We start from the raw sequence: 24,133 nt of genomic DNA, 5'->3' as shown, positions 1-24,133 counted from the left end.
CTATATACAAATATTTTATATAATTTATTTTTGTTATTAGATTAATATATTACTTTATTATATTATTTCTATATTATTTATAATTTAGTATATAAACATAATATAAATATAAATAATAATATAATATAAATGTTATATATTATGTTTATATATTTTATTTTCATATAAACATAATATATAAATATATAAAATAACATAAACAAATATATAGTATAATTTATTATATAAATAGTATATATAGTATAATTTATTATATAAATAATTTATAATAATTTATTATATTATACTTAATATATTATTATTATTACTACATAATACAAATGTAAGTAATAAGATGAATGACTTAGCTTTTCTAATTGTCTTCTTGCCAATGCTAAGGTCTTATGGCTACTGATATTTTCTTCTGGGTTTAATGATTTTCTTTGTTTAGATTTTTCTTTCATTTTTCAATATATCTGGAACTTATTCTGAGGTATGATGTGCATAGAGATCTAATTTAATATTTTCACCCAAAGAGTTGGTTGCCCCAGTAATGCTTCCTTCTTCCAGTTTTTGCACACACTGCATTCTTGTGTATCGACTGGGCCAGGGGGTGTTGGTTCTACTCCTGCTGCCCACCTGAGGGCTGAGAAGTCCACGAATGACCAGCAGGGACCCTATCTCAGAAATCCACATCCCCAGACTGTCTTCTCCCTTCACCAGCTCCAGAAGCTACAGTTTCCCCACATCTGGCTGGAGACAACTTCCTACAGTTAGAGACAGACACACATGTTCTTACCAGCAACTGGAAGAAGTACTGGGATGTTTTTGGGTTCCTGGGAAGCTCCTGGAAAACAAAGACAGGGCAGGGCCACTTCATGTCTGGGATTATATGCAAGAACCATCCCAGGTTGTCACAGGTCAATTGCTCTAAGGTTGAGTCTCTACTATACTTTCAGTTGGAAATTTGCCTTGATGGGCCTTTTTCAGCCCCCATCTACAGGCTTGTACTGATGTTCAGAACGACTACAGGGACATGCTGTGAGTTCTAAAATCTCTCTGGAGTCACTGTCTGATTTATCAAAGAAAGTTTCAGCTATTTCCAGAAGCAGTGGAGCTATAGGAGCATTTTTAAAAGTTCAAATCTTTAAAAAAAAAAAAACACAGTTATGGGTTTAAGGCAGATTTCATTTCCCCATTAACAGGAATATTTGATTAGCCAGAATGCTCTAGTCTCTCTTTAAGCCAAATAACAGAACGTTCACTTTATTTTATTTTATTATTATTTTTTAGATTTTATTTATTTGACAGGGAACACAAGCAGGCAGAGAGGCAGGCAGAGAGGCTGGCAGAGAGAGAGAGAGGAAGGGAAGCAGGCTCTCTCTGAGCAGAGAGCCCGATGTGGGGCTCAATCCCAGAACCCTGGCATCATGACCTAAGCTGAAGGCAGAGGCTTTAACCCACTGAGCCACCAGGAGCCCCCAGAACATTCACTTTATAAATCTGCAAGCGTTACACTGCCTTGTCTGCTATGCCTGGCAGAGTTGCTTGTGCATGTGGACACACCCATAGGCTCCAGCAGAAACCCACATCATGGTAATGCCTTGGAGTCACTCTGTGCTCCATGCCTGTTGCATACATTATTTCTACGACAACTTGATGGGCTTGGTGCCATTAGTATTTTTTTTTTTTATGGATTAGAACGCTGATGCTTAGAGAGTGAAGTTATTGCCCAGTGTCACATTTTTAATTGGCAGAGTTGATTTCAAACCCAGGTGCTTTGACTCTAGAACCATCGATCTGAGAATTGGGTAGATAAAATCCCTTCTCATTGCCAGTTTGTATAAGAACAGTCTTTCCCATTTTTGTAGTTTTACGAGTTACAAAACTCTTGCACCTTCCTTGGGTAACCTGGATCCTTGGTGCAGTGAGGGACGTGGGGTTTACTTTATGGAAATACGCCTTTCCTTACCTGGTAGATGTTGCCACGGCAGGTAAACCCATCCCCGATGTAGTTGGGCTTGCAAGTACATGTCCTTTCTTCCAGCCCAGTGTGATTGCAGATAGCAAATTCACTACAGCCGCCATTTTTCTGGTAAAATTTCCGAGGGGTGGGGGATAGGAGTCAGACCAGTTTGTTTGCCAGCTCTGCCAATATTTACCAAGCAATTCTGTATTGAAATTTATTTTTTTATTCACTCTCTAACTGACTTGTTTGCATGATTTGCCCCTTTCTTGAATTTACCTTTCAACTCCCTAGAGTGGCAAGGGCCATTTATTCACCCAACCTTGTATCCCAGGTCTCCAGCCCTCTATAGACAAGCCCAGAGGTGCGAAATGGAGAATTTCTTGGCACCTGGGTGTTGTCCACAAAAGTACCAATCTTGTCTGACAATTCCCAGCTTTAGACTTAAATTCTGATCTCATAAGAGCCAAGGTAGCCGTCACCAGTTAGAAGGCAGTGGGTATAAAACAACATACTGTCCTTGTCCACAAAGAGCTTAAAAACCGTGGAAGATGGGACAGAGACCTAAAATAGAAACAAAGCAAAGTACAGCTCAAAGCTGAAATCCATAGGAACACCGAGAAGGACTCTGCAGTGTAAGTCAAGTTTCTGAGTGAGGAAAAAATGTGAACTCAGGAGAAAGAACCCTGATGGGGTTGACAAAGGAGGAGCTCAACAGACTTAAAGGCCAGCTGTAAAATCTTCCTTTCCTCTAATGGTTGTTCCCAAAGTCTTTGTGAAGCATGACATTCGGGGAGGCCTGGGAGGAGCTTACTTTCTCAGATTCCTGCCTCAAGCTGACACAGTTCCGCGAGCTCTCCAAGAAAGCTGCCTTCTGCAAGACCAATCACCATCTCCTGGGGGCCCTGGATCTTCCAGCCAGGTACCAAGGATTTTACCGTCCTGATACCCAGCCTGCTGTAAGACCACCAAGACCAATCCCCTCTTTGCCACTTTGCTGTTTATCTCAGTCAATGGCAAGGTCTGGGTGCTCAAGGTTCCCTCCTACCTCATGGTCACTCCCTTCCATGCTGCTCTAGAAATTATGATCTGACCCCACATGCATCCCTTTCTGCCTTCACAAACCCTTCCTGGTGCTTCTGAAACTCACCACCATTAAACTCCTGACAGTCTCCAACCTGTTTCCAGAAAATTCTCTCTGCCTCTTACGGAAGAGGTGTCAGGTTTCCCTACACCCCTCAGGCAAAGCTCTTTTCCTCCCTTACCCCACACTTCATGGTCTGGGGGGTAGGAGGGAGTCTTTCTTGTTGGGCTTCCAGCTCTCTGAGGACACATGGAGTCTACGATTGCCCCTTCTTCGGTCCTAGCAGTGGTGCCTGGATCAGCGGCTTTCCCTCCACACCCATCGTCATCCTCAGTGACATCAACATCCCTGTCAATGGTCTCCACCATACCTGCCCCTACTCTGCCTCTGCCACCACTGCTGGACCACCCTTAACTTTGTCCCGACATTAAAGTGGACTGCTCCTGAGAGCTCTGTGTCAGCATCCCGCTGTCTCTGACTACCAGCTTTTATCTTTTCAACTTACCTCTTCTAATGCTGTGGCTCCAGCCTCCTTTGAGCCAATTTCCTTCTCATCCACATTCCCACCTCAGCCTGGTCGCCCCTAGCTCCTCGCTTGGTCCTAGCCCAGTGACCCACAGGAGGGCTCGGTACACCGCTGCCTCTGGGCCTGGCCTCATGGATGGGCAGGGCATTGCTGTCTGGACTCCCAACCAAGTTACCACACAAGCGCCGACACTGCTGGACTCCTTCAGTGTGTTACCTTCTCTCTCCCTGGAGAAGGCACTTCACACCTTCACTCCTCTGTGAAGCTCTCAACCCCTGGCCTTTACCTCAGCAGATGAACTCACCTCATGCCTTATGGAGAAAATAAACCCAATAACCAACCCATCCTCCTGCCCTGACGCTCACCACCTGCCTGGGCCTGATCACCAACATTACTTTCCTTATTTAACAAATACACTGACAACTGACTGACCAGTCGCTTACACACTAAGTGCCCATCTCTTCCCCTCAGTGTAAACTCTTGAAGGGAAGAGACTTCGCCGCTTGGTCACAGATGAACTCCCAGTGCCTGAAATGGTGCCTGGTATGTAGGGAAAGCCCATCGACTTAGATGTGTGTCATCCTGTGTGAGGTTTCCCACTGGATATGTAGAAATTTGAGTGGTCTCTGTCCTCATAGGGCTCACAATTTATTTGGAATGATCAGACACAGACATTTTTAAGCTAATTTGCAATAAGGGCCCCGAGTGACTCAGTAACTGACTGACTGGCTAACAAGCTGATTGACTAACGACCTACCTAACTGCCTGACTGACCAACTAACCAACTACCTGCCTACCTACCACTGCCCCTGCTCCTCTCAGAGACTCAGCTGTGGGCTCTGGGTCCCTTTCCCCTCATCCACTCCTATACCTTCCTCCTGTAACAATCCATCTCCTTCCCCTCAGTATTGGTTTCCTTCTCTCTATTGGATCATACTCCTCTGCAGAGAAACATGCCTCAATTCTACTCATCTTGCAAGACAACAAACTTCCGTTCTTTTTGAAAAGAATCCAGTGGGTGGTGGCAGTCATGGGTGCAGCGGACATGAGTTAATGACTTGTACCTGAGTGTCAGGCCCATGTGTGTTCACTGTGTGAGTTGCCAAGACAAGGTGGCCGTTACAAAACAGACAGACAGAAAGAATCATCGAAGAATTGCTGTGGAAATAAAGCTGGCTGTGGGTCTGGTCGTAACAGTTCCATATCCTAGCACTCTGCTTTTTGCCATCATTTCATGTGTGGACATGGTCTCCTGAGGCATTTGCCAGACTAACACAAGGGGATAGTTGGATGGAGTTTGGAGAGGAAGGGCTTTAATTGTGTGGCATCTGCGCGTTCTCATGCCTACGGCTGGAGGTGGGTGATATGAAGAAGAGAAATAAGGTGCAGAGACTAATCCTCCTCTGGGGCTCGCTGCCTCATGAGAGGAACAAACACCATGAAAAGTGATCCAGGGTGCAGCCTCTGAATAAGACGGACATGGGTTCAAGTTCTGACTGTGCTATGTGCTTGCTCTATATCCGAAAGGTCTGCCCATGTCCTAAATCCTGGTGTCTGTGACTGTGACCTTGTTCAGAGAGTCTTTGCAGATATAATTAAAGATCTAGAGATGAGAACATTCTAGATGAAGCAGGTAGAGTCCACAGGAGTCCTTACCAGAAGAGAAGATGCCCACATAGAGGCAAAGGCCATGTGAAGAAGAGACAGAGAATGGAGTTTCTCCAACTTCAGCTGGAATGTGAGGGAGAAATGAGCCTCATGGCCCAGAAGCAGCTGTGTGCGCCACCCCCCAAGAGAGGAGCAGGAGGCACCCCAGGCCTGGCCACCGCGGGCGTTGGCCCCAGAGTCGTACTCACGGTTAGGCAGATGTTGATGAGTGTGCAGACCTTCCCGTCTCCCGTGTATTTGGGCAAACAGTTACAGACCGCCTGTCCGGGAGGGGAGGGAAATGCGTGATTTCACAGAGAGATGCTGCTGGCTCTCATGTTCCAATTCTATAATAGTAACAGTGATCCCACAAGAGTCTATGTTTGATATGGGCAAGATCTTGCCTGTGATGATAATTGTTATCTGACATTTTAGCACATTTGACACACTTCACATTAGCACCGGGATCTCCTATGTTGCCTAACTTTGCTGCCCAGAGACTTTATTTTTTTAAAAACCCTGTTACCTTATTTGGTCCCTTGCCTTCTCAGCACTCACCTCTTTGGTCACCTTGGTTGGTAAAGGCTCAGTGGCAAGGAAGCTAAACCATGGCCCACTCCCGCTCCCACTGGGTTCTCGCACACCTCCACCCAGGCTCTGCCCCAAGGCACCAGCTGGGGGAGGAGAGCTTTAGAGTCACATGGTGGGCGCAGGTGAAAACAATCCATCAGGCCCACTGTTTAACCAAGGTGGGGGTTGGGGGCTTGAAGATGAGGGAGGGGACACTGTCTGCAGGAAGCTGGGGACTGTCTACTTCGCTCTCATTTCCCTGGTGCTCTGCTCAGGACTGAGTGGGGCTGAAACCCAGCTACATTCTAGTCATCAAGCCATGCTCCTGGTATGTCTAGAGACGCAGCTTTGCGGTCTGATGTCTACTTGTTGGAACTAGAACTCATCGGCAGGGCCAGCCAGGGTCAAATGGCAGGTGTTCACTTCTCTGCCTCTTCCTTCATTACAGGCCTGGACCTCAGCCCCAAAGCTTTATCAAGACACCCTCAGCCACTGCTCCTGGGCTAAGGTCCTGTCTCAGGGATCAACCCTGTGCCCCTCTCACAGCCTTCTAGGTGTAGAGGAGGACTTGTAGAGGCCTTGAGCAGCACAATGCTTCTAGGTTCCCCTTACCTTGTATGTGGTTTGAAGTAAGAACTCAGTGGCAAGAGCTGAACCCCCGGCTCTATCTAAATGTGCTGGGTTTTTCCAAGCCTATATGTGTGCGTGCATGCGCGCGCGCGCGCACACACACACACACACACACACACAATTCTTTAAAATAAGTGTTTTGTTTTGTTTTTTTCTTATTTTTGAGCACTTGAGGCACCCACTGGTTCTGCCCATTGGGAGACCTGACATTGAGGTCTGGGACTCAGCAAGGTCCCTAGAACATTCACTGGGGACTTCACCTCATCATCCAGTTTCTGATGTAGGTGACTTCCTTGTTGGGCTGGTTGTAGCTTCAAAGTTCACTGTGTTAGGGAATAAACGACTGACAGAGGGCCTAAGAACACTGTCTTCTGCTGTGGCACGTGCATTTCAGAGCCTCAAGCCAAAGAAAAAGTGTGGGATTCTGGACATCAGAAATCCAAAAGAAAGGAGAGGATTGTTGGAAACTTTCTAGGTGCTTCTGAAACCATGTTGTGTTGGCAGCCGTCTACATCTCTGCACTCAAGAAGCTCCTTCTCTCAAGAACCCTTTGTCCCCTCACTCCCACCATTCTTCATCCCCACAGAATGGCCTCTTTGGGAATTCGTTCAGAATATCTCCCTACAGTGTTTGCTTTATGCTGCTGGCGTTCACAGGTCTGTTCTCAGCCCCTCTCCCTCAGGCTGGGTCTGAAGACCCCGGAATTTGCCCCTAGGAAAACTGGGGGCCCTCAGGGGGTGGAGCTCACCTGGTTGGGTCCAGTCTGTGTGCACTCTGCATTCTTGTGACAGCCACCATTGTTCTCCAAACATGGGTTGATCTCTTTAAAACAAAAAGCCAATACCTGGCATGAAATTCAAACCTCATTTTCAAGTAAAGACATCTTGAGGAAACAGTCGGGATGGCTAACTGAACAAGGTGAGCAGATGTCCAAGTGTGATTTGGTTTTCTAATGACTGTGGGAGAAGTAACCCAACAGGGAAGGTCCCAGATACCATTCCTCAAAGTCAGCTCCTCTGAGCTGGGACTGTGCCAGCAAGGCATAGTCTGTGGGCTTGCATCTGTCCCTCTACTGAATGAATATGAGCACTTTGCAGCCAAGGACTTGAAATAATAGAATCTAGGAGTCTAATTCAATATGCTATGAAGAAGAAATTTAGGAATTAAGAAAGTCACTTACAACTATCACAATATAATTGCTTCAGGGAAGAATCATCAATAAAATCTCCGTCTACGAGGACACTTTGGTGAGGAACAGGATATTTGCTTGGTGTTCAAATATCTCCCCATTGAATGCTTCTTAGTAGCAATGGGGAAAATCAACTGTCCCATGGAGAAATCCGATAGCATCTTGACCGAGTGGTCAAAATTAATATAGCAGATGAGAGACAGTTGGAAATATGAGCCTTTGGTGTGATATCCTGAGCAGGACACATTATCACTCCTGTGATACTGGGTCTGGAAGGCATTATCTCAGTATAATCATAAACAAACATCAGACCAACCCCAAATGAAGGACATGCTATGAACAAGAAAGTTGGGGAGGTGTACTGTCTTCATCCAAAATGTCAATGTCATAAAAGACAAAGCAAGGCTGGAGAACCATCCCCAATTCAAGGCATTACAATGTCCATTCCTAACCTGGGTCCTGCACCAGAGGAAAAAAATGCCCAAACAGGACATTATGTTATGGGGTCAACGGACAAAATTAGAATACAAATGGTAATTGGACAAACATATCAGTAGTAAATTGACTGAAGCTGGTTGGTAGCTGCTGTGGGTATATAAGAATTTACCCTTATTCTCAAATATGCTCAGGTATTTAAGGGGTAAAGGGAATCTGATATATATAGTTTACTCTCAAATGGTTTAGGAAAAATATATACAGACACAAAGAGAGCAAATGATAAAGCAAATGGAGAAATACATTAACAATAGTGAATCCAGGTAAAAAGCAAGTGGGACTGCTTTTGTATTATTCTCACAACGCTTGTATGCCAATTTTTTTTTTTAAACTAAAACATCAAAAGTCAGACGACTTACTACTGCATATCTTTAGAGTATAGCCATGTGTAGCCATGAAGATAGTGATTTGGGGGTATACTTATTTTCAGGGAGAGTTGTTCTTTCATACTGCTAAGCCTAATAAATACTATGGATCATAACAGAATTTTCATTCAAAGAAGTATGTGTCTCATAGCAAACTGGAGTGATCTGACAATAGGGAGGGTGGTTATTTCCAGAATATTCTCTCCCAGCACATATGCATTCTCTAATTTTTCTACAGCGAGAATGTGCTATTGTGTTAAAAAAAAAAAAGAACTAATAAATGTTAAAAAATTCAGTCACCACCATAGCATTTAACTGGAACAAGCCTCTCTTTTTTCTCCTTCCCAGGTGATTTTTGGCCATCACACACCTTCATCCCGTTGCGGTCACATTTTCACACCTTCACGCATTCCTGCCCAGATACACTTAAAGATGATTCTAGAAGTGGCAGGTCCTAATAACAGGACTGGTGCCCAGGGCTCTGATTCTTGAAACTTGGCCACTGGACAGTGAGGGATGGTACCTACCGAGGCACACGATGCCATCGCCTGTGTAGCCTGCACGGCACACACACTGCCGACTTCCAGGGGTGGTTCTCCTGCAGTCAGCCTTGGTAGAGCAACCTCCGTTGCTGGTCTCACAGGCATTGATGGCTGTCGGAGAGAGATGGGATGCCGAGCAGAGCAGTAGATGGAGGGGAAAAAAAAAAACCCAGTGATGCCTTTTGACTCGAGTGAGATGGAGGATACCTCAGAATGTCAGGAACTGGATTAAATATGAAGAGTTCAAAAGAACACAAATCACCAGATGTCTTCCTTGGGGAATCCTACCAAACATTTAAAGGAGGATAAAGAGACAATTTTCACAAACTCTTCCAAAACTGGAAGAGGGAAGAGAACTTCCCAATTCATTTTATGAGGTCGGTATCACCCTGGGACCAAAGCCTGACAGAGTCGGCACAAGAAAATTACAGACCAATATCCCTTGCGAATATAAACACAAAGATCCTCAAGAAAATACTTGTAAATCAAATTTGGCAATATATAAAAAGAATTAAACACCATCACCGACTGGGAATTTTGCAGGAATGAAAGGTGACTCAACATTTAAAAATCAATTAACGTGCTACAGCACATCAGTGGAATTATAGAATACAAACCGACATGGTCATCTCAATAGAAGGAACAAAAGCATTTGATAAAATTTCATGCCTTTAATAAAAAAACTCAGCAGGCAAGAAATAAAAGGAAACTTCCTCTTAACCTGATAAAGGATGTCTATATATGGAATAGAACTGAGAGTCCAGAAATAAACCCATATACCTAAGGTCAACTGATTTTCCACAAAGATGCCAAAACATTTCAATGCGGGAAAGAATAATTTTTTCAACAAATGATACTGAGACAATTGGGTCTTCCCATACAAAAGAATGAACTTGGACCTCGGCCTCACAACATGTACTCAAATTAATTCAAAGTAGATCAAAGACCCAGATCGACTTGGAATCCCACACTGTGACCTTGGACAAGCCGCTTAGTTAATATGAACCTTGGGGTCCTCCCATCGAGTTTTGCTTACAGCTTACAAGTTTAGAGACTCCCATCTGATCATGTATGTGAAGGTGTTACACAAATGTTGGCTGTTCTCCTATTAACTTGTGTCTTCTGCTTTTGCTGTTTTTCCAAAAGCAAAGGGCAAGAAAAAGGTTCCACTTGTTGTCCCTTACTAGCTGTTTTCCCTGGCATACTGAGCACATCCCTGCTGTAGGAAGCATCTGGGCCCTGGGTCAGGGGGCCTGCACGCTGGGGCAATCCCCAGGGGGAGATGGTCTAGAAAGCAGGCTGGTAGGTTCACTGTCCAGCTCCACTATCATCTGGACTGAAGCCTGCCAGGACAAGCTGCATAAGAGGAAGATGATGCTAAGTGTTTCCACTTTTCTAGCACCAAATATGTGGTGGGCCCATAAGAATATTGGCTCTCATTTATTGAGTATGCTCTGTGCCAAGACTGTTCTAAGTACTTCACAGGGATTAATCCAGGTTATCACCCAACAGTCCAGTGAGGGAGATTCTCTTACTATCCACAACTTGCAGATTAAAAAAAAAAAATGATGCAAAGATCAGTCAAGCAACTTTCCCAAGATAGCACAAATGATAAAAACAGACTCAAACCCAGAAAGGTCTGATGCTAGGGCTACTTTAAGCTGCTGTCTCATTCTGCCACTGTACAGAGCGGTCATTTCATGCCCAAACCACTCAGCAGGGTAGACAGTTTTATTTACTTTGTAAGTGAATTAAGGTGGCTCAGAGCAGGTAAGAGACCCACCCAAAACCACGTGGGTAGTAGGAGGAAGAACCGGGATTCAAGCCCTTGTCGCATTCCAGAGTCCCCATGCCTGGGCCACACCCTAGGTCAATCAAACTAGTGTTTTTAAAGTTCTCCAGGTGATTTCAATCATTGTCAAGGTCGTGCACCACCTTTTGGGGAAGAAAACAGGTGCAACTGACCCACCCATTCCTAAGCCAACACATGCCCCGTCTGTAAATAGTAGTTTTCTTGCCATGGGGCCCCATCAGTGGCCCTGTTCCATTCAGGTAACCGTCAGCAGCTGGTAGCAGCTGCCCATCCAGTCTGCAGGAACACAGACCTCTCAACAACTTGCACTAGCCTTGTGTCCCCCCAGCAGACCCTTTCCTCGCTTGCCTGTGCAAACTGTTCCATTCCCTTGGAATCCTGCTGTGCATTTGCAAGAGGCTGTACCGTCTGGATTGAGAAGGCAGCTGCAATGAGAAAGGGCAAGGGCTATTTGTGGGAAACAAACAAATAAGCGAACAAACAAAAAACAACACTGCTCCCTTCATTGACAGCATCCCAGCTCCCGCTCCCACGTGGCTCTTCAAGGTCTTGCCTAAGCTTTGGAAAGAGAGGTCATTTGTAGCACGCCCCCCCCCCCCCCACCAGGGGCAGCTAAAACTGCAGGGTGTGCACATGGAGGCATCAGCCCAGGGATAGGGAGGATAGCTACCCATCTTTAGAGAGCCACTTATGTCCTCGGAGCTGTGCTTTGCACATTACTTTGTAGAACATACACAATATCGAATAGCTCTAACAAGAAGATATTATTAGTCCCATTTTATAGATGGAGAAACTGAGGCTTAGAAGCATAAAGTAATTGACTCAAGGTCATGCAGACATGAAAAGGACAGAGGCCGATTTGAATTCAGGTCGAAGTCCCTCTGGGAGTTAGGAGTATGAAGCCGAAAGTCTGAACAAGTAAGTCTTGGCGGTGAAGCGGGAGCAAGGTTGGATGAAGGTCAGGTGCAGTGGCCTGCCCTTGGCTTCTATGAAAGGGTCCCTGTGTCTTGAACTGGGGGTAACAGCTGGCATTCTTGCCAATAGGCCAGGTAACTCAGGGGGCAGCTTGTTTAAAAGGCCGCATCTGGCAATCTGGTGGCCTTTTCAGAGGGAATTTTCATTTCATACTTGATTTTATCCTAACTTCAGAAAACGTCTCAGGAAACGATTCCCCTGAGGCGGACGCTTCTAGGAGAGGATCCCCTTTGCATCACCCCCAAAGAAAGTTCCAAGGTTCGTACTTGGCACTCGTGTGGCATATCCCATTGCAGTCATCTTTTGTGATCTCTGAAAAAGAGAACCAGTTGTTGGGTCAGTCCTTTCATACTAAACCTACCTCAAAAACGTTCTTTGAGTACTTGGTGCTAACAAAAGACTTAATTCCTCAAAAGTAATTTTATGCATCATGTGAATCGTGTAAAATTCTGTGACCTGGTAAATCCTTTTTTGCATGGACTGCCAGGAAGCTCAGAGCCCAATCAGAAGGTCAGATATCCTGGTGGAGTTGCCTACTGTGTGCCAGGCCCTGTGTCACACAGTGAGGCTGCAAGGACAGTAAAACACAGTATCTTCCTTCAGGCTCTGGATGTCGATGCGTGTTCCTCCCTGGGGCCTGATTTTTTACTTTCGTTTATATTTCCTATGTTTCTTTTCTGTCTAGTTTTTCATCATTTTATTATGGGGTGATATAAACAAGCAAAACCTAATTATAATGAATATTAAAATGTTATTTCATTTCTATTGCATATGCAAAAATAACCCAGGGCCGGGCAGGCACACAGCAGGTGCCTATTACCTATTAGCTCAATTCATTCCTAAATTTCCTGGAACAGCATAGGCTCTTGCCCTTGGATGCCCCCCTAACAGAGATTTCCCAGCAGGAGATGATCCAGAAAGAAATCATTAGAGATGAAGAGAGAGTATCTTTTGGGGAAAATGCTTGTGTTAAGAGCCTTTGGGATAGAATCTCATTAAAGCTCGTCGAGTCACCTGGAAAGAGAGACTTGACTGTCAGAGTGGCCTGTTTTGCGTCAGAGGGAACAGTGAGAGGCTTCAGTGGGCTGGAATGTGTGCAATGAGATTTTGTGCCTTTATGTTTGCTCTTCCTTGAGCCTGGAAATCCCTTATCTTGCCATTCTCTGTTGGTTGAATGCCCCATCATCTTTTAGGTCCTCCTCTCTGAAAGGTGCTCTAAATCTTTGAGAATGTCAGTGAGCAGGTAGTGGCGACAAGCTGTGCCCTTTTGGGTGGGATGAGGTGCCCTTGTGTGGCCTCAGTGATGTCTGCTATGAGCTCAGGAGTGGGGCGTTTGCACCCGACAAAGGAGTTCTCTTCCTCGCTCTAGTCTACAGGCTCTTTCCTCTGTGCTCTCATGCCATTAGTTTTCGAAAACTATTGAACATTTACTTCCACTTCTAGGCTGGAAATTCCTTGTGCAGGGTGTGCACGGAGACCAGCCTGGAGAACTGGGTGAGGGCCAATTGGTGAAGAGCCTTGTCCTCCTCCCTGCCAAGCGGTTTCTCTTGCAGGCAATGAACTTTCTCCTGGAGGCAATGAAGAACCATAGCAGGTTGTCAAGTCCGGGGAGGGAGTGGGAAGTAGAATCTGACCTATGGCTATGGGCTGAATATTTGTGTCCCCTTTCTCCCGCCAATCCATGTCTTGAAGCCTAATCTCTAGGGGGATGTTATTGGGGTTGGGCCTTTGGAGATGGTCAGGTCATAAAGGTGGAGTGCTCACGAATGGGATGGGTGCCTTTATAAAAGAGAGCCCGGAGAGCACCCTGGCCTCTTCTGCTCTGTGAGGACATGAGAGATTAGCTGGCTGCAACCCAGAAGAGGATTCTCACCAGAACCTCATGGTGCTGGCACTTGATCTCAGACTTCTAGCATCCAGAACCGCGAGGGAGAAATTTTGGTTGCTTATAATCTATCTTGTCTCTAGTATTTGTTATAGCAGCCCGAACTAAGACATCTATGTTTTGGAAAGTTCTCTCTGGCAGCCATGTGGAGGGTGCACTTGAGGAAGATTGAACAGAGGGCAGAGGGACAGATCCCAAGGCTCCTGCTGGGAGCTGAGCAGCTGGAGGGTTGTGGAGGTTAGAATAACGTAGACATGCTAGTGAGGGATGAGGGGGCGGGTGTGGAAGGCCTGAAGGCCAAGCGGGTGGTGTCTAGATTGGGGGAGCATGTGGAGGTAGGCTGGGTCTTTCTCCCCAGTAAGGAAAGCAGGAAGAGTGAGCCTGGAGGTCCGTCCTTGGAGCACCTTGAGAAACATCAGTGCAGAGGCTCCTGGCTGGTGCAGTTGGTTATGTGTCTGACTCTTGGTTTCGTCTCAGGTCATGATCTCCAGGTCATGGGGGCCAGTCCAGTGTTGGGCTCTGGGCTCAGCAGGGAGTCTGCTTAAGTTTCTCTCTCCCTCTCTTTCTGCCTCTCCCCTCCGCATTTTTTCTCTCTCTCTCTCTCAAATAAATAAATCTTTAAAAAAAGAAAAAAAACCCATCAGTATAGTGTGGTTGGGGTTGGGGGAAATGGGCCTATTCAGATCCTGTCAGTGGGAAATTAAATGGATGTACTCTCTGAGGGACAAGTTGGCTATAAGCAGCAAACCCTTCGCCCAAAGTGCTAACTTGGGACTCAGAAATCCCATCTCTAGAAATACTAATGAATGAATTAGTTAGACAAATGCGAAAGATGTATGCACAAGATGTATGCACATTGCAGCATTATGTTGACAATAGAAAATTGGTTTTAGAGAGAGTGGTATAGTCATATAATGGAATATTATATTAAAATTAAAAATGATATTTATCAGTATTTATTCACATGGAGCGATATCCATGACATATTGTGAAATGAAAAAGTAGACTGAGTGTGGTCTCATCCGCATATGTATTACCTAGGAGAAGGATAGAAGCCTAATGTAAAATATTAATGATAGTTTGTTCCTGCTGTGGGAATGTATTTCTTATTTTCTTTTGCTTTCCATTTTTTCTTTTTTCTCTCTCTCTTTCTTTCTTTCTTTTAAAGATTTTATTTATTTATTTGACAGACAGAGGTTCACAAGCAGGCAGAGAGGCAGGCAGAGAGAGAGGGGGAAGCAGGCTCCCTGCCGAGCAGAGAGGCTGATGCGTTGCTCGATCCCAGGACCCTGGGATCATGACCTGAGCTGAAGGCAGAGGCTTTAACCCACTGAGCCACCTAGGCACCCCCCTTTTTTTCTTTTTTAAAAGATACATTTATTTGAGAGAGAGAGAGAGTGTGAGCTTGAGCAGGGGGAGGGGCAGAGAGAGGAAGAGGAAGAGAATCTCAAGCAGACTCCCCACTGAGCGCAGAGCCCCACACAGGGCTCGATCTCACCACCCCGAGATAATGACCTGAGCCGAAATCAAGAGTAGGATGCTCAACCGACTGAGCCACCCAGGCACCCCTGCTTTTCTTTATTTTACAAACTTTTTGTGGCAAATAGGGCTACTTTGGTTGCCAAAGGAAGTAATAAAGGTGTTATTTCTTTTTTATTTCTTTTTCTTTAAAAGATTTTATTTCTTTATTTGAGAGAAAGATGAGAGAGAGAGAGTGAGCTGAGAGATAGAGACAATAAGCACTGGGGGGGGGCAGAGGAAGAGGGAGAGACAGACTCCCTACTGATCAGGGAGCCCACATGGGGCTCCATCCCAGAACCCCAAGATCATGACCTGAGCTGAAGGTAGAAATTAATGGACTGAGCCACCCAGGCACCACCTAAAAGTGTCATTTCTATTGTAGGAAGACAGAAATGTAGCTGCTTGGAAGCGGGGCTAAGAACACATCATAAGGACTGAGAGACTTGCCCTTACCAGTATCGCAACTCACTCCCCGCCAGCCAACATCACATTCACAGGAGCCGTCGCCCAAGGGTCCTTGGTTGCATCTCCCATGGACACAAGAACACCCTAAGTGGAAAAGTGCCCACAGATTGTTAGCCCTCTGACCCACGTTCTGGAACTCATTATCATTTACCATGAAGACACACTTCACATGAAGGGCACTTTACTCTCCCACCTGGTTCCAGAGAACCACTGTCTTTAACGGAGGGCTGGAATCATGGGAAGGGCAGGGACACAGGAGATCGAGTCAAATCACGTCATAATTTGATAGAGACCACTGTTGTGGGACCGTGTAGCACTGTGGGTTCGCAACCCAAGCAGGGTGAGAGTGTCCTTAGCTAAGCATCGCGGAGGACCCAGCGTTGTGTGCGACGCCCAGGGATGGAACCATGTTTGTTCCATGAGGCCTGTCCACTAGGTTTATATAAACCTGGGGAGGCACTGCTTTCTTTAACAACATAGAAAAGCCAATTCCTTTGTTATGCAGCAGCACCATGAGCCTCTAAGAGCTGGTGGAAAGCTTTGGATGCCTTCGTCCAAGAAAAACATTCAGATTTGGGGCTGGACCCCATGAAGGTCATCTATGGATCACTGGTTAGGAAGACCTGCACAAGTGAACACAGAAGATGCTTCCAAATGACAGAAAGAGTCAGCACCCTAGTTGCAACTATATACGATATGGTCCAACTGTAATGATTCAATTATATATTGGTTTTGTCTGGCGTGGAATGCTGATGACCAAGCAGTGATAAAAAAAAGGTCCAATGTATGGTTTTTAGGACAGGGTAGAAAAAAATGCCTTGTTTTCTCATCATGGATTAGGCAATTCCTCCCACGTGTGTGTGTCCTTGGGCACAAGGTCAGAGAAGGCAAACGGATGATGATTTTTGTGAAAACAGCTTAAAACATGTGGCTTGCTGAAGGTGCATTAATAGAATAGTCTTTAGGTAAAGGACTGCATGATTCAAGAGCAAGGATGTGGGACCAAGCAAGAGACATATTCAAATCTCAGTTCTACCTCCCACCAGGTGTGACCTTAAGGGAAGTCACTCCACTCTGCCTTAATACACTAGTCTGTAAAATGGGTACATAAGGTTCCTGTGTGGGTTAAACCAGACACTGTGCACAAAGGGGCATTTCAAACTATCAAGCAATGTCCAAACTTGAGAGGCTGTGAGGATCTGTGTGCAAAGGCAAACACAAAAACAAAAACATGTAGTTGGTTGGGGAAGGTGGAGGAGGAGATTGGGGGTGGGTTGGTAGGTCCAGTTAGTGACTGCAAATATTTGGAAAACACTTGTTCTTTGCAAATTACACAACACCCACATTCTTAAAATTCACGTGTTAACGGAGGTGGGATTCCAGCCTGGCGGGTGAGCTAGGGCTCTGAGGGCCCACTTCTCTGCCAGCCCTGGGGCTTCGCTCAGTGAGTGGGGAGGTCCGGCCCGGTAGGGAGGGAGGAGGGTGCGTACCTTGGTCGCAATGGGGGCCGTACTTGCCCTCCACGCAGGTCTCACAGGCCGTGCCTGAGAAGCCGTCTCCACACTCGCACACGCCTGTGCCGTTCACTCCGTCCAAGCAGATCCCGTTTCCAAAGCAGACGTTCTCAGCTCTTCCTGGGCAGGGCTGACACTGGGGACCAAAGAAGCCCGCACAGCATTCTCTCGTCTGAAACCAAGGGACAAGGCTGGGCTTGGACAAGGCCCCACACCTCCATCTCCCCGGGTTCTGTCCCGGTCGCGGTCTGGAGATCCTGCCAGTGGGGCCGGGTGTGCCGGAAACTTGGATAGAGCATGGAGGGTGCCAGGGGCAGGACCCAGTGGGGAAGCAGAAAAGAGGGAAAGGATAAAGGCAAGCAAGAGACAAGGATGAAGAGCAGCGGGAAAGGAGGCAGTGGGAGCAGAGTGAAGAACGAGGCAGCTGACAGGACTGGAGGAGATTGTGCTGAGTGAAATAAATCAAGTGGAGAAAGTCAATTATCATATAGTTGCACCTACTTGTGGAGCATAAGGAATAACATGGAGGACATTGGAAGAAGGAAAGGAAAAGTGAATTGGGGGAAATTGGAAGGGGAGACGAACCATGAGAGACTGTGGACTCTGAGAAACACAGCGTTTTGGAGGGAATGGGGAGGGGGTTGGGTGAGCCTGGTGGTGGGTATTAAGGAGGGCATGTATTGCATGGAGTACTGGGTGTGGTGCAGAAACAATGAATCTTGGAACACGGAAAAAATAAAGTTAAATTTTAAAAAATTAGAAAAAAAAAAAAAAAGAACAATGCAGCTGATACCAGCAGGGTGGGAGGGGGAGAAGCGGTTACCATCCAGGAGCCTGGTGTGTTTCTCATCAGGAGCCTGGCCCCTTCCTGGTGTGTTTCTCATCAGGGGAAGCCTTCGGCATTTTGGAAGTAAATCTCTTGTGGTTTTTTTTTTTTTAAATTTTAATTAAATTTTTAATTTTAATTCCAATAGAATTCACATAAAATGTTATATTAGTTGCAGGTACACCGTATAGCGATTCAGCAATTCTATATAGTACCCAGTACTCATCATGGTAAGTGCACCACACCCCTTAATCCCCGTCACTGGCTTTATTCTTTTTTAAAAAACAGTATTTATTTATTTAATTTATTTGAGAGAGAGAGAGAGCGCGCGTGTGCGCATGTGCTCACTCGCCTGCATGGTGGGGGGCAGGGCAGAGGAAGAGGGGAAAGCAGGCTTCCTGCACAGCAAGGAGCCCAACATAAGGTTCAATCCCCGGATCATGACTTGAGCTGAAAGCAGAAGCTTAACCTACTGAGCCATCCAGGTGCCCCAGATGCCTTTACTTGAGGGCACTAACACACATATGTCTGCCTCACTCAGTGCTCAGCACAGGAAGTGCTGACACTGTCTGTCACCATACAACGTTGCTACATGATTACTGACTATATTCTCTATGCTGCATTTTTCATCTCTGTCTTATTTTGTAACTGGAAGTTTGTACCCATAATCCCTTTCACTGATTTCACTCATTCCCCCACCCACCTCAGGCAATGACCAGTTTGTTCTCTGTGTTTAAGAATCTGCTGTTTTTTGTTTGTTTGTTTGTTGTTGTTTTTTCCTCAACTTTTTTCCTTTGTTCCTTTGTTTTGTTTTTAGATTCCACATAGAGAATTACCGAATCACTGTGTTGTACGTGTGAAACGAATATACCATCGTATGTTAATTATACTTCAGTAAGAAATAAATGGGTGAGCATGGCTGGTTCCGATAAAACATTTCTGGATACTGGAAAACAAGACCCCAACCCCCCACAGACTCTTCTGCAGCTCCAACCTCTGCAGCTTAAAGGCCAAACCGTCTTACTTCTGTAGGATAGGCAGAGGCTATGGCTAGTCTTCTAGGGGGAAGAGGCAGGACAGGAAGTTATAATTTTCCAGCAGATAAAGATAAATTTCCAGCAGATTCCAAAGCAGCAGTGCAGACATGCTTAGCTCTGGGGTCCTATTTTCTAAACAAGCAGGTGCACCTTCTCTTTCCTTAGGAAGCCGGCCATCTCCTCCGTCCCTGTTGTGACAATGAGGAGGTCCTCCTAGGCTCTCAGTCCTTTACCATGCAGTTGAATAATGGAGCTTTTCCCAGTTTCCTGACTTAATGTGGCTGTCCAGAGTTTTCCTGCTACCTCCACTACCTTGCATGACAATGACAATGAGGATGATAAGGAGGAAGAGGAGAGGCAGAAGGAATACACAGGAAGCCATCTGAAAAGTGTGACATATGATAAAACTTCCCCATGCTGCTGCAGGCATTGGAAGGGCGATTCAATCGTTATACTCACAATGATGGTTTTCACACATTTTGCCTGGCACCCAATGAACAGGGATCGCTTGCCCATGAAATAAATAGTATAGATACATCTCCTCATCTCTTCACCCTGTGAAATGGAGATGATTACATCAGCTTTTGGGTGAGGGAGAAGTTCCAGTCTCTAAGAGCAAGTAGGTGGGGGACGTATTGCTGTTTCTCCCACTGAAATGTTCTGGAAAGTGAGGGGGTTGTCTTCCTGGAGCTGCTTTGTAAGTAAGAAGACACAAAAACACAGTATCGGCTGCCAGAACTGAACAGGTGGCAAAATCCAAATTATTATACTTTAAGGTGGTACTCTGTAAAAAGAACTTTTGTCTAGAGAATGAACTCAAGTTCGGGAGAATTGTAGAGCACATTAGATAAAATTATTCTGTAATAACAAGATTAAACTCTAGTGTGAGAATCAGCATTGGTATCATCAGAAATTCTTGTTCTCATGCTGTGAAAGGTGTCTAAGCATCTATTTTTTTATGATAATTGGAACATTATCAGAAGTGGCTTTTGCAATAAATAACTACAAGGAACATTGGTAATTAATTCAAAGATATGTTTACTTCTCTCAAGTTTTCCATCTGTTTCTTAGAGAAAGTTGTAACTTCAATTATAAAAGCAAATCAGGCAGGTGAAACTCATCCAGACAGATGTGGTTTTGGATATGGAGTCTGCCCTTCTCTGATAAGATTTCTTGCTCTTATCCTTAACAAGCTTCCAGGACTAAAAGATGTAGAAAGTGAAAAATCCCTTCCTGTATTGTATATTGACTGATGTGAACCCCAGCTTCTATTTATGTATTAATTAAATTTTGCTTTGGTTCAAACAAATGGATTCAAGACTTTAGAAAGATGCGTATATGAAGGTAAAATGAAATTAAAACCAAGTACAGGAATTGTGAGCAGTGAAAATGAGGTATGCTTGAGGTTCATTTTCTTTCTTTCTTTCTTTCTCTCTCTTTTCTTTCTTTCTTTCTTTCTTTCTTTCTTTCTTTCTTTCTTTCTTTCTTTCTTTCTTTTTTTTTTCTTTGAGGTTCATTTTCTAATTTGGACCTCCTGGGATCTGGAAACTACTTAATTAAAGCAAACAAAATACTTACAAGTTGTTTAGTTCCAAATGGGCAGACCGGTTGCTGGAGACACTTTCCACATTTTCCCTTGGTAAAACACAGAAAGGCAAGGTGAACATTTCACCATTCTTACTTTTAGTGCAAAAGGGCTGCAAGTATTTTCCAGACCTTGGAGCTGAAGGTAGGATGTAGAACTGAAACCCAGAAAGACATTAGGGAAGTTCATCTGGGCAACACTTGGGAGCACCTGGGAGCTAAGGACTCAGGTTTATAAACATTATATTATATTATAAAACAAAGAGCACAAGTTGAGAATGACAGACATTTTTAAATGTGACCCAGTCCTACAACAGGAGGAGGCCAATGTGACTAGTTCTTAACTTGGCCCCCACCAGACAGGATAATGTGGTTGTTCACGGTTCTGGCTCTGGGGCCAGACTGCCTGGATTTGAACTCCTTATTTGCCACTTATTAGTTCTTTTTTTTTTTTTTTAAAAGATTTTATTTATTTATTTGACAGACAGAGATCACAAGTAGGCAGAGAGAGAGAGTGGCAAGCAGGCTCCCCGCCAAGCAGAAAGCCTGTTGCGGGGCTTGATCCCAGGACTCTGAGATCATGACCTGAGCCAAAGGCAGAGGCTTTAACCCACTGAGCCACCCAGGCAGCCCACCACTTGTTAGTTCTGTGAATCTAGGTAGATTGCTTAACCTCTTTTGGCTCATTTTCCCCATCTGTAGAATGGGGATAATAATAGTATCTATTTTGTAGGGTGTGGTGAGGATGGCTTCATACATGTAACATGTGTATGAACCCATATAAAACCATTATAGCAGTATAAAATATGTGCAGTGCCTAGCACATAAGTGCCCCCTAATGTCAGCAGTCATTACTATTATGGAAAGATCCTACACCATCCCATGGACTGGAATGAAAAGTCTCCATTCCCGCATCCTCTGTTATACTGAAATAATGCAACTCTATATTTTCTGTCCCAGGAGACCAGGCTTGGGCAACACCTGCCATAGGTGGACCATCGCCCCCCTCCTCTCTGCGCCTATGCTAGGTGTGGCATGTTTCTGTCTGAGGAAGACTATGGCTTGAGAATCCTGCTTAGTACAACCCTCCAGGAAAGTTCCCACGCACCGAGGTACAATTCATTGCACTGGATTGTGAACCCACTGAGGGCAGGGATCATGTCTTATTTATCTTTATAGAATCAAATTCATTCTGCCTCTTCGTACATCAGAGATGCTCACTCAGTGTGTTTTTGAACTGAATTGAGATACCTTGATAGACAAACCTTATGCTTAAACAATAAAAAATGAAGCCAACAGGTGCATCGTTGGCCTTGGGTATAACTTACTCGTACAACAGTAGTGTCGTTATTATCACATCTATTCTTCTGAATTTCTAGAACTTTCCCCAAGCCATGGATCACTCCCTTGTCAGTGGCCGCATTGGTGTAGTTTATCGGAGCCTCATTTACATAGAGCTGTAAATAAGAGTGTTGAACGTGAATTTGATTATAGTGATTTCAAGGGAAATAGCAACAATAAGGATCAGAGGCTATCAATATCATAGCAGTCTCGGAGATAGTCCAGTATTCACCTGGAAGGTAGCACTCTGTAGAGGAAAGATCTCTCCTGGGGAAGAAAGTCTAAGTAATGGTCCCGCATCTGGTACCATCTGGTTGTGTGACTTCAAGCCAGTTGCTTTTCCTCTCTGAATCTCAATTTCCTTTTTTGTAAAAGGAAAAGGCTGTTCCAGATCATCTCTCAGGTTTCTATCCACCCCTCCCATTAGTTGGTTTATGGCGTTTGAAGAATTCTGAATCATGATTGTTACATGAGTCCCATCGGCAAAATGGCTCCCTGGGCATGCTCTCCTGTGCTGTGGACTGGTGGTCCTGGAGGTCTGAATGCATTCTAAAACCAAGGCATGGAGAATGAAACTCATTGGCCTTTCCATACATCTCTATGGTTAGCTTGTGAGCAGCCCTTAGAAAGGCCAAGTGACAGGTATTTAAGAATAAAAATAATTAGCATTTTTTAAAGTGGTTTTGTTTGTGAAAAGTGTTCCACCAGATACTCTCATTTCCCAGTGTGTGGCAAGTGCTCAGATGTTCTGCATTATATGCTGCTAATTCAACTTCAACTTTGAGTTGCAAAGTGTTTTGTTTTGATTTTTTTAAGAGGATGAGGCTACCTTAATGATTAACGCAAAATGAGTGAATCCATCTATTCGTTCATTAATATAACTAATATAAGTGGGGAAAAGGGTTTTTTCAAGAATTGGAGTGTGTGTGTGTGTGTGTGTGTGTGTGTGTGTGTTTGAGTAGGTGTGAGTTGGAAGAAGGGGGAGTCTTTATTGTACTAAGAAAATGTTAAGTTTGTATCCAATAAGGGTTTAAAAATGATTAAGAACATCCACAAACTCCCCACAGCAGCACTATTAAAATGACTCTTTCAATTGCTGAAATTTGAACTCTTGTGGAATGTTAAAGCCCCTTATGATTTAATTGGAGTCAGGTGACTTTCCATTGGGTGTTGAGATAAATCATGGCCGAGCTCCACAGAGGTCTTCTAGTGTTTGTGTAGATTTGGAAAACTAGCAAGGAACCTTACAGGTGCTGTCAAATGGTGGTTGAAGCATGAACTTCCAGAATTCTGAGAAGCTGAACTATTTAAAAAATATCAAAATGACAGAACTTCTGATGCTATCATACGATTGATTTGGCCTTCAAAACGTCTGAGTCATTTTCACTGTGAGATGCCCCTAGAGAATTATGCGCTGCATTAAAATTTTTACTGGAACACAAGTTTTCTGGGTTAGAGAGATTTTTCCTGCAACTCTATTGTCCTAAGAGAAAGTAAATGAGTTACCAATAAGAGCAAAACCTCTACTGTGAGATAGAACTATTTATTTTAAGTTAAAGCCTCTCATGTAAAATTGCTCTAGATCAAAGAATTTCCAAACAAATGGAAAATAACCATGACAGAGTTGAAATGGATTCAACTAACTGCATTAGAAATGCATGGAGCACTGGGTGTGGTGCAAAAAACAATGAATACTGTTATGCTGAAAATAAATAAAAAAAAAAAGAATTCATCTCTATGTGATGAAGTAAGAAATGATCAGATAAAAAAAATCTAAGTTCTTTACCAATAAAAAGTTATATATATATAATTATATATAAATATAATTTCCTAGTGAATCACTTGTGATTATAATTTCTAGTGAATCACAAGTGATTCAGTGATGATACTACTGAGAACATTGTTTTAACATTGCACTTTTTAAAAGGATCAACTACTAGTAATGTAAAAAAGTCCATGATTAAACTTTCTTCCTCTTAATATCATGCCTCGTTTATCTTAAACAATAATTTGTTTTTATTACTTTTTCTTATGAGAATTTATCCTAGAGTTACACTGTGAGTTTCTTGTTGAATTTTCATAAATGAATATTCTTCCTTGATCTTTGAAATATGTCATTAGAATTATAATTGAAATACTTAACTTATTTAGTTTCATCAATTCTTTTTCATGAATTCTG

At 44.2% G+C, this 24,133-nt stretch overlaps 1 protein-coding gene across 3 annotated transcripts in view; it reads right to left on the bottom strand.

The window, feature by feature from the left end:
* STAB2 (stabilin 2) overlaps window positions 1-24,133 on the bottom strand; it is a 175,571-nt gene that overhangs the window by 45,447 nt on the left and 105,991 nt on the right. For all 3 annotated transcript variants that reach the window (XM_047742543.1, XM_047742544.1, XM_047742545.1), the window contains 12 exons: window positions 21,942-22,070; window positions 20,608-20,664; window positions 19,489-19,584; window positions 17,143-17,338; window positions 15,641-15,736; window positions 12,048-12,093; window positions 11,155-11,231; window positions 8,979-9,104; window positions 7,151-7,224; window positions 5,412-5,483; window positions 1,952-2,071; window positions 779-826 (listed from right to left, as the gene is read on the bottom strand). In XM_047742543.1, the coding sequence (XP_047598499.1) occupies window positions 779-826; window positions 1,952-2,071; window positions 5,412-5,483; window positions 7,151-7,224; window positions 8,979-9,104; window positions 11,155-11,231; window positions 12,048-12,093; window positions 15,641-15,736; window positions 17,143-17,338; window positions 19,489-19,584; window positions 20,608-20,664; window positions 21,942-22,070 (1,137 nt within the window). The remainder of the gene's footprint in view (window positions 1-778; window positions 827-1,951; window positions 2,072-5,411; window positions 5,484-7,150; window positions 7,225-8,978; window positions 9,105-11,154; window positions 11,232-12,047; window positions 12,094-15,640; window positions 15,737-17,142; window positions 17,339-19,488; window positions 19,585-20,607; window positions 20,665-21,941; window positions 22,071-24,133) is intronic.

Source organism: Lutra lutra, chromosome 8 (genome assembly GCF_902655055.1).
Source record: "Lutra lutra chromosome 8, mLutLut1.2, whole genome shotgun sequence".
NCBI lineage: Eukaryota > Metazoa > Chordata > Mammalia > Carnivora > Mustelidae > Lutra > Lutra lutra.
Note: the sequence above shows the minus strand (reverse complement) of the source record. Positions and strands in the feature narration are given on the sequence as shown.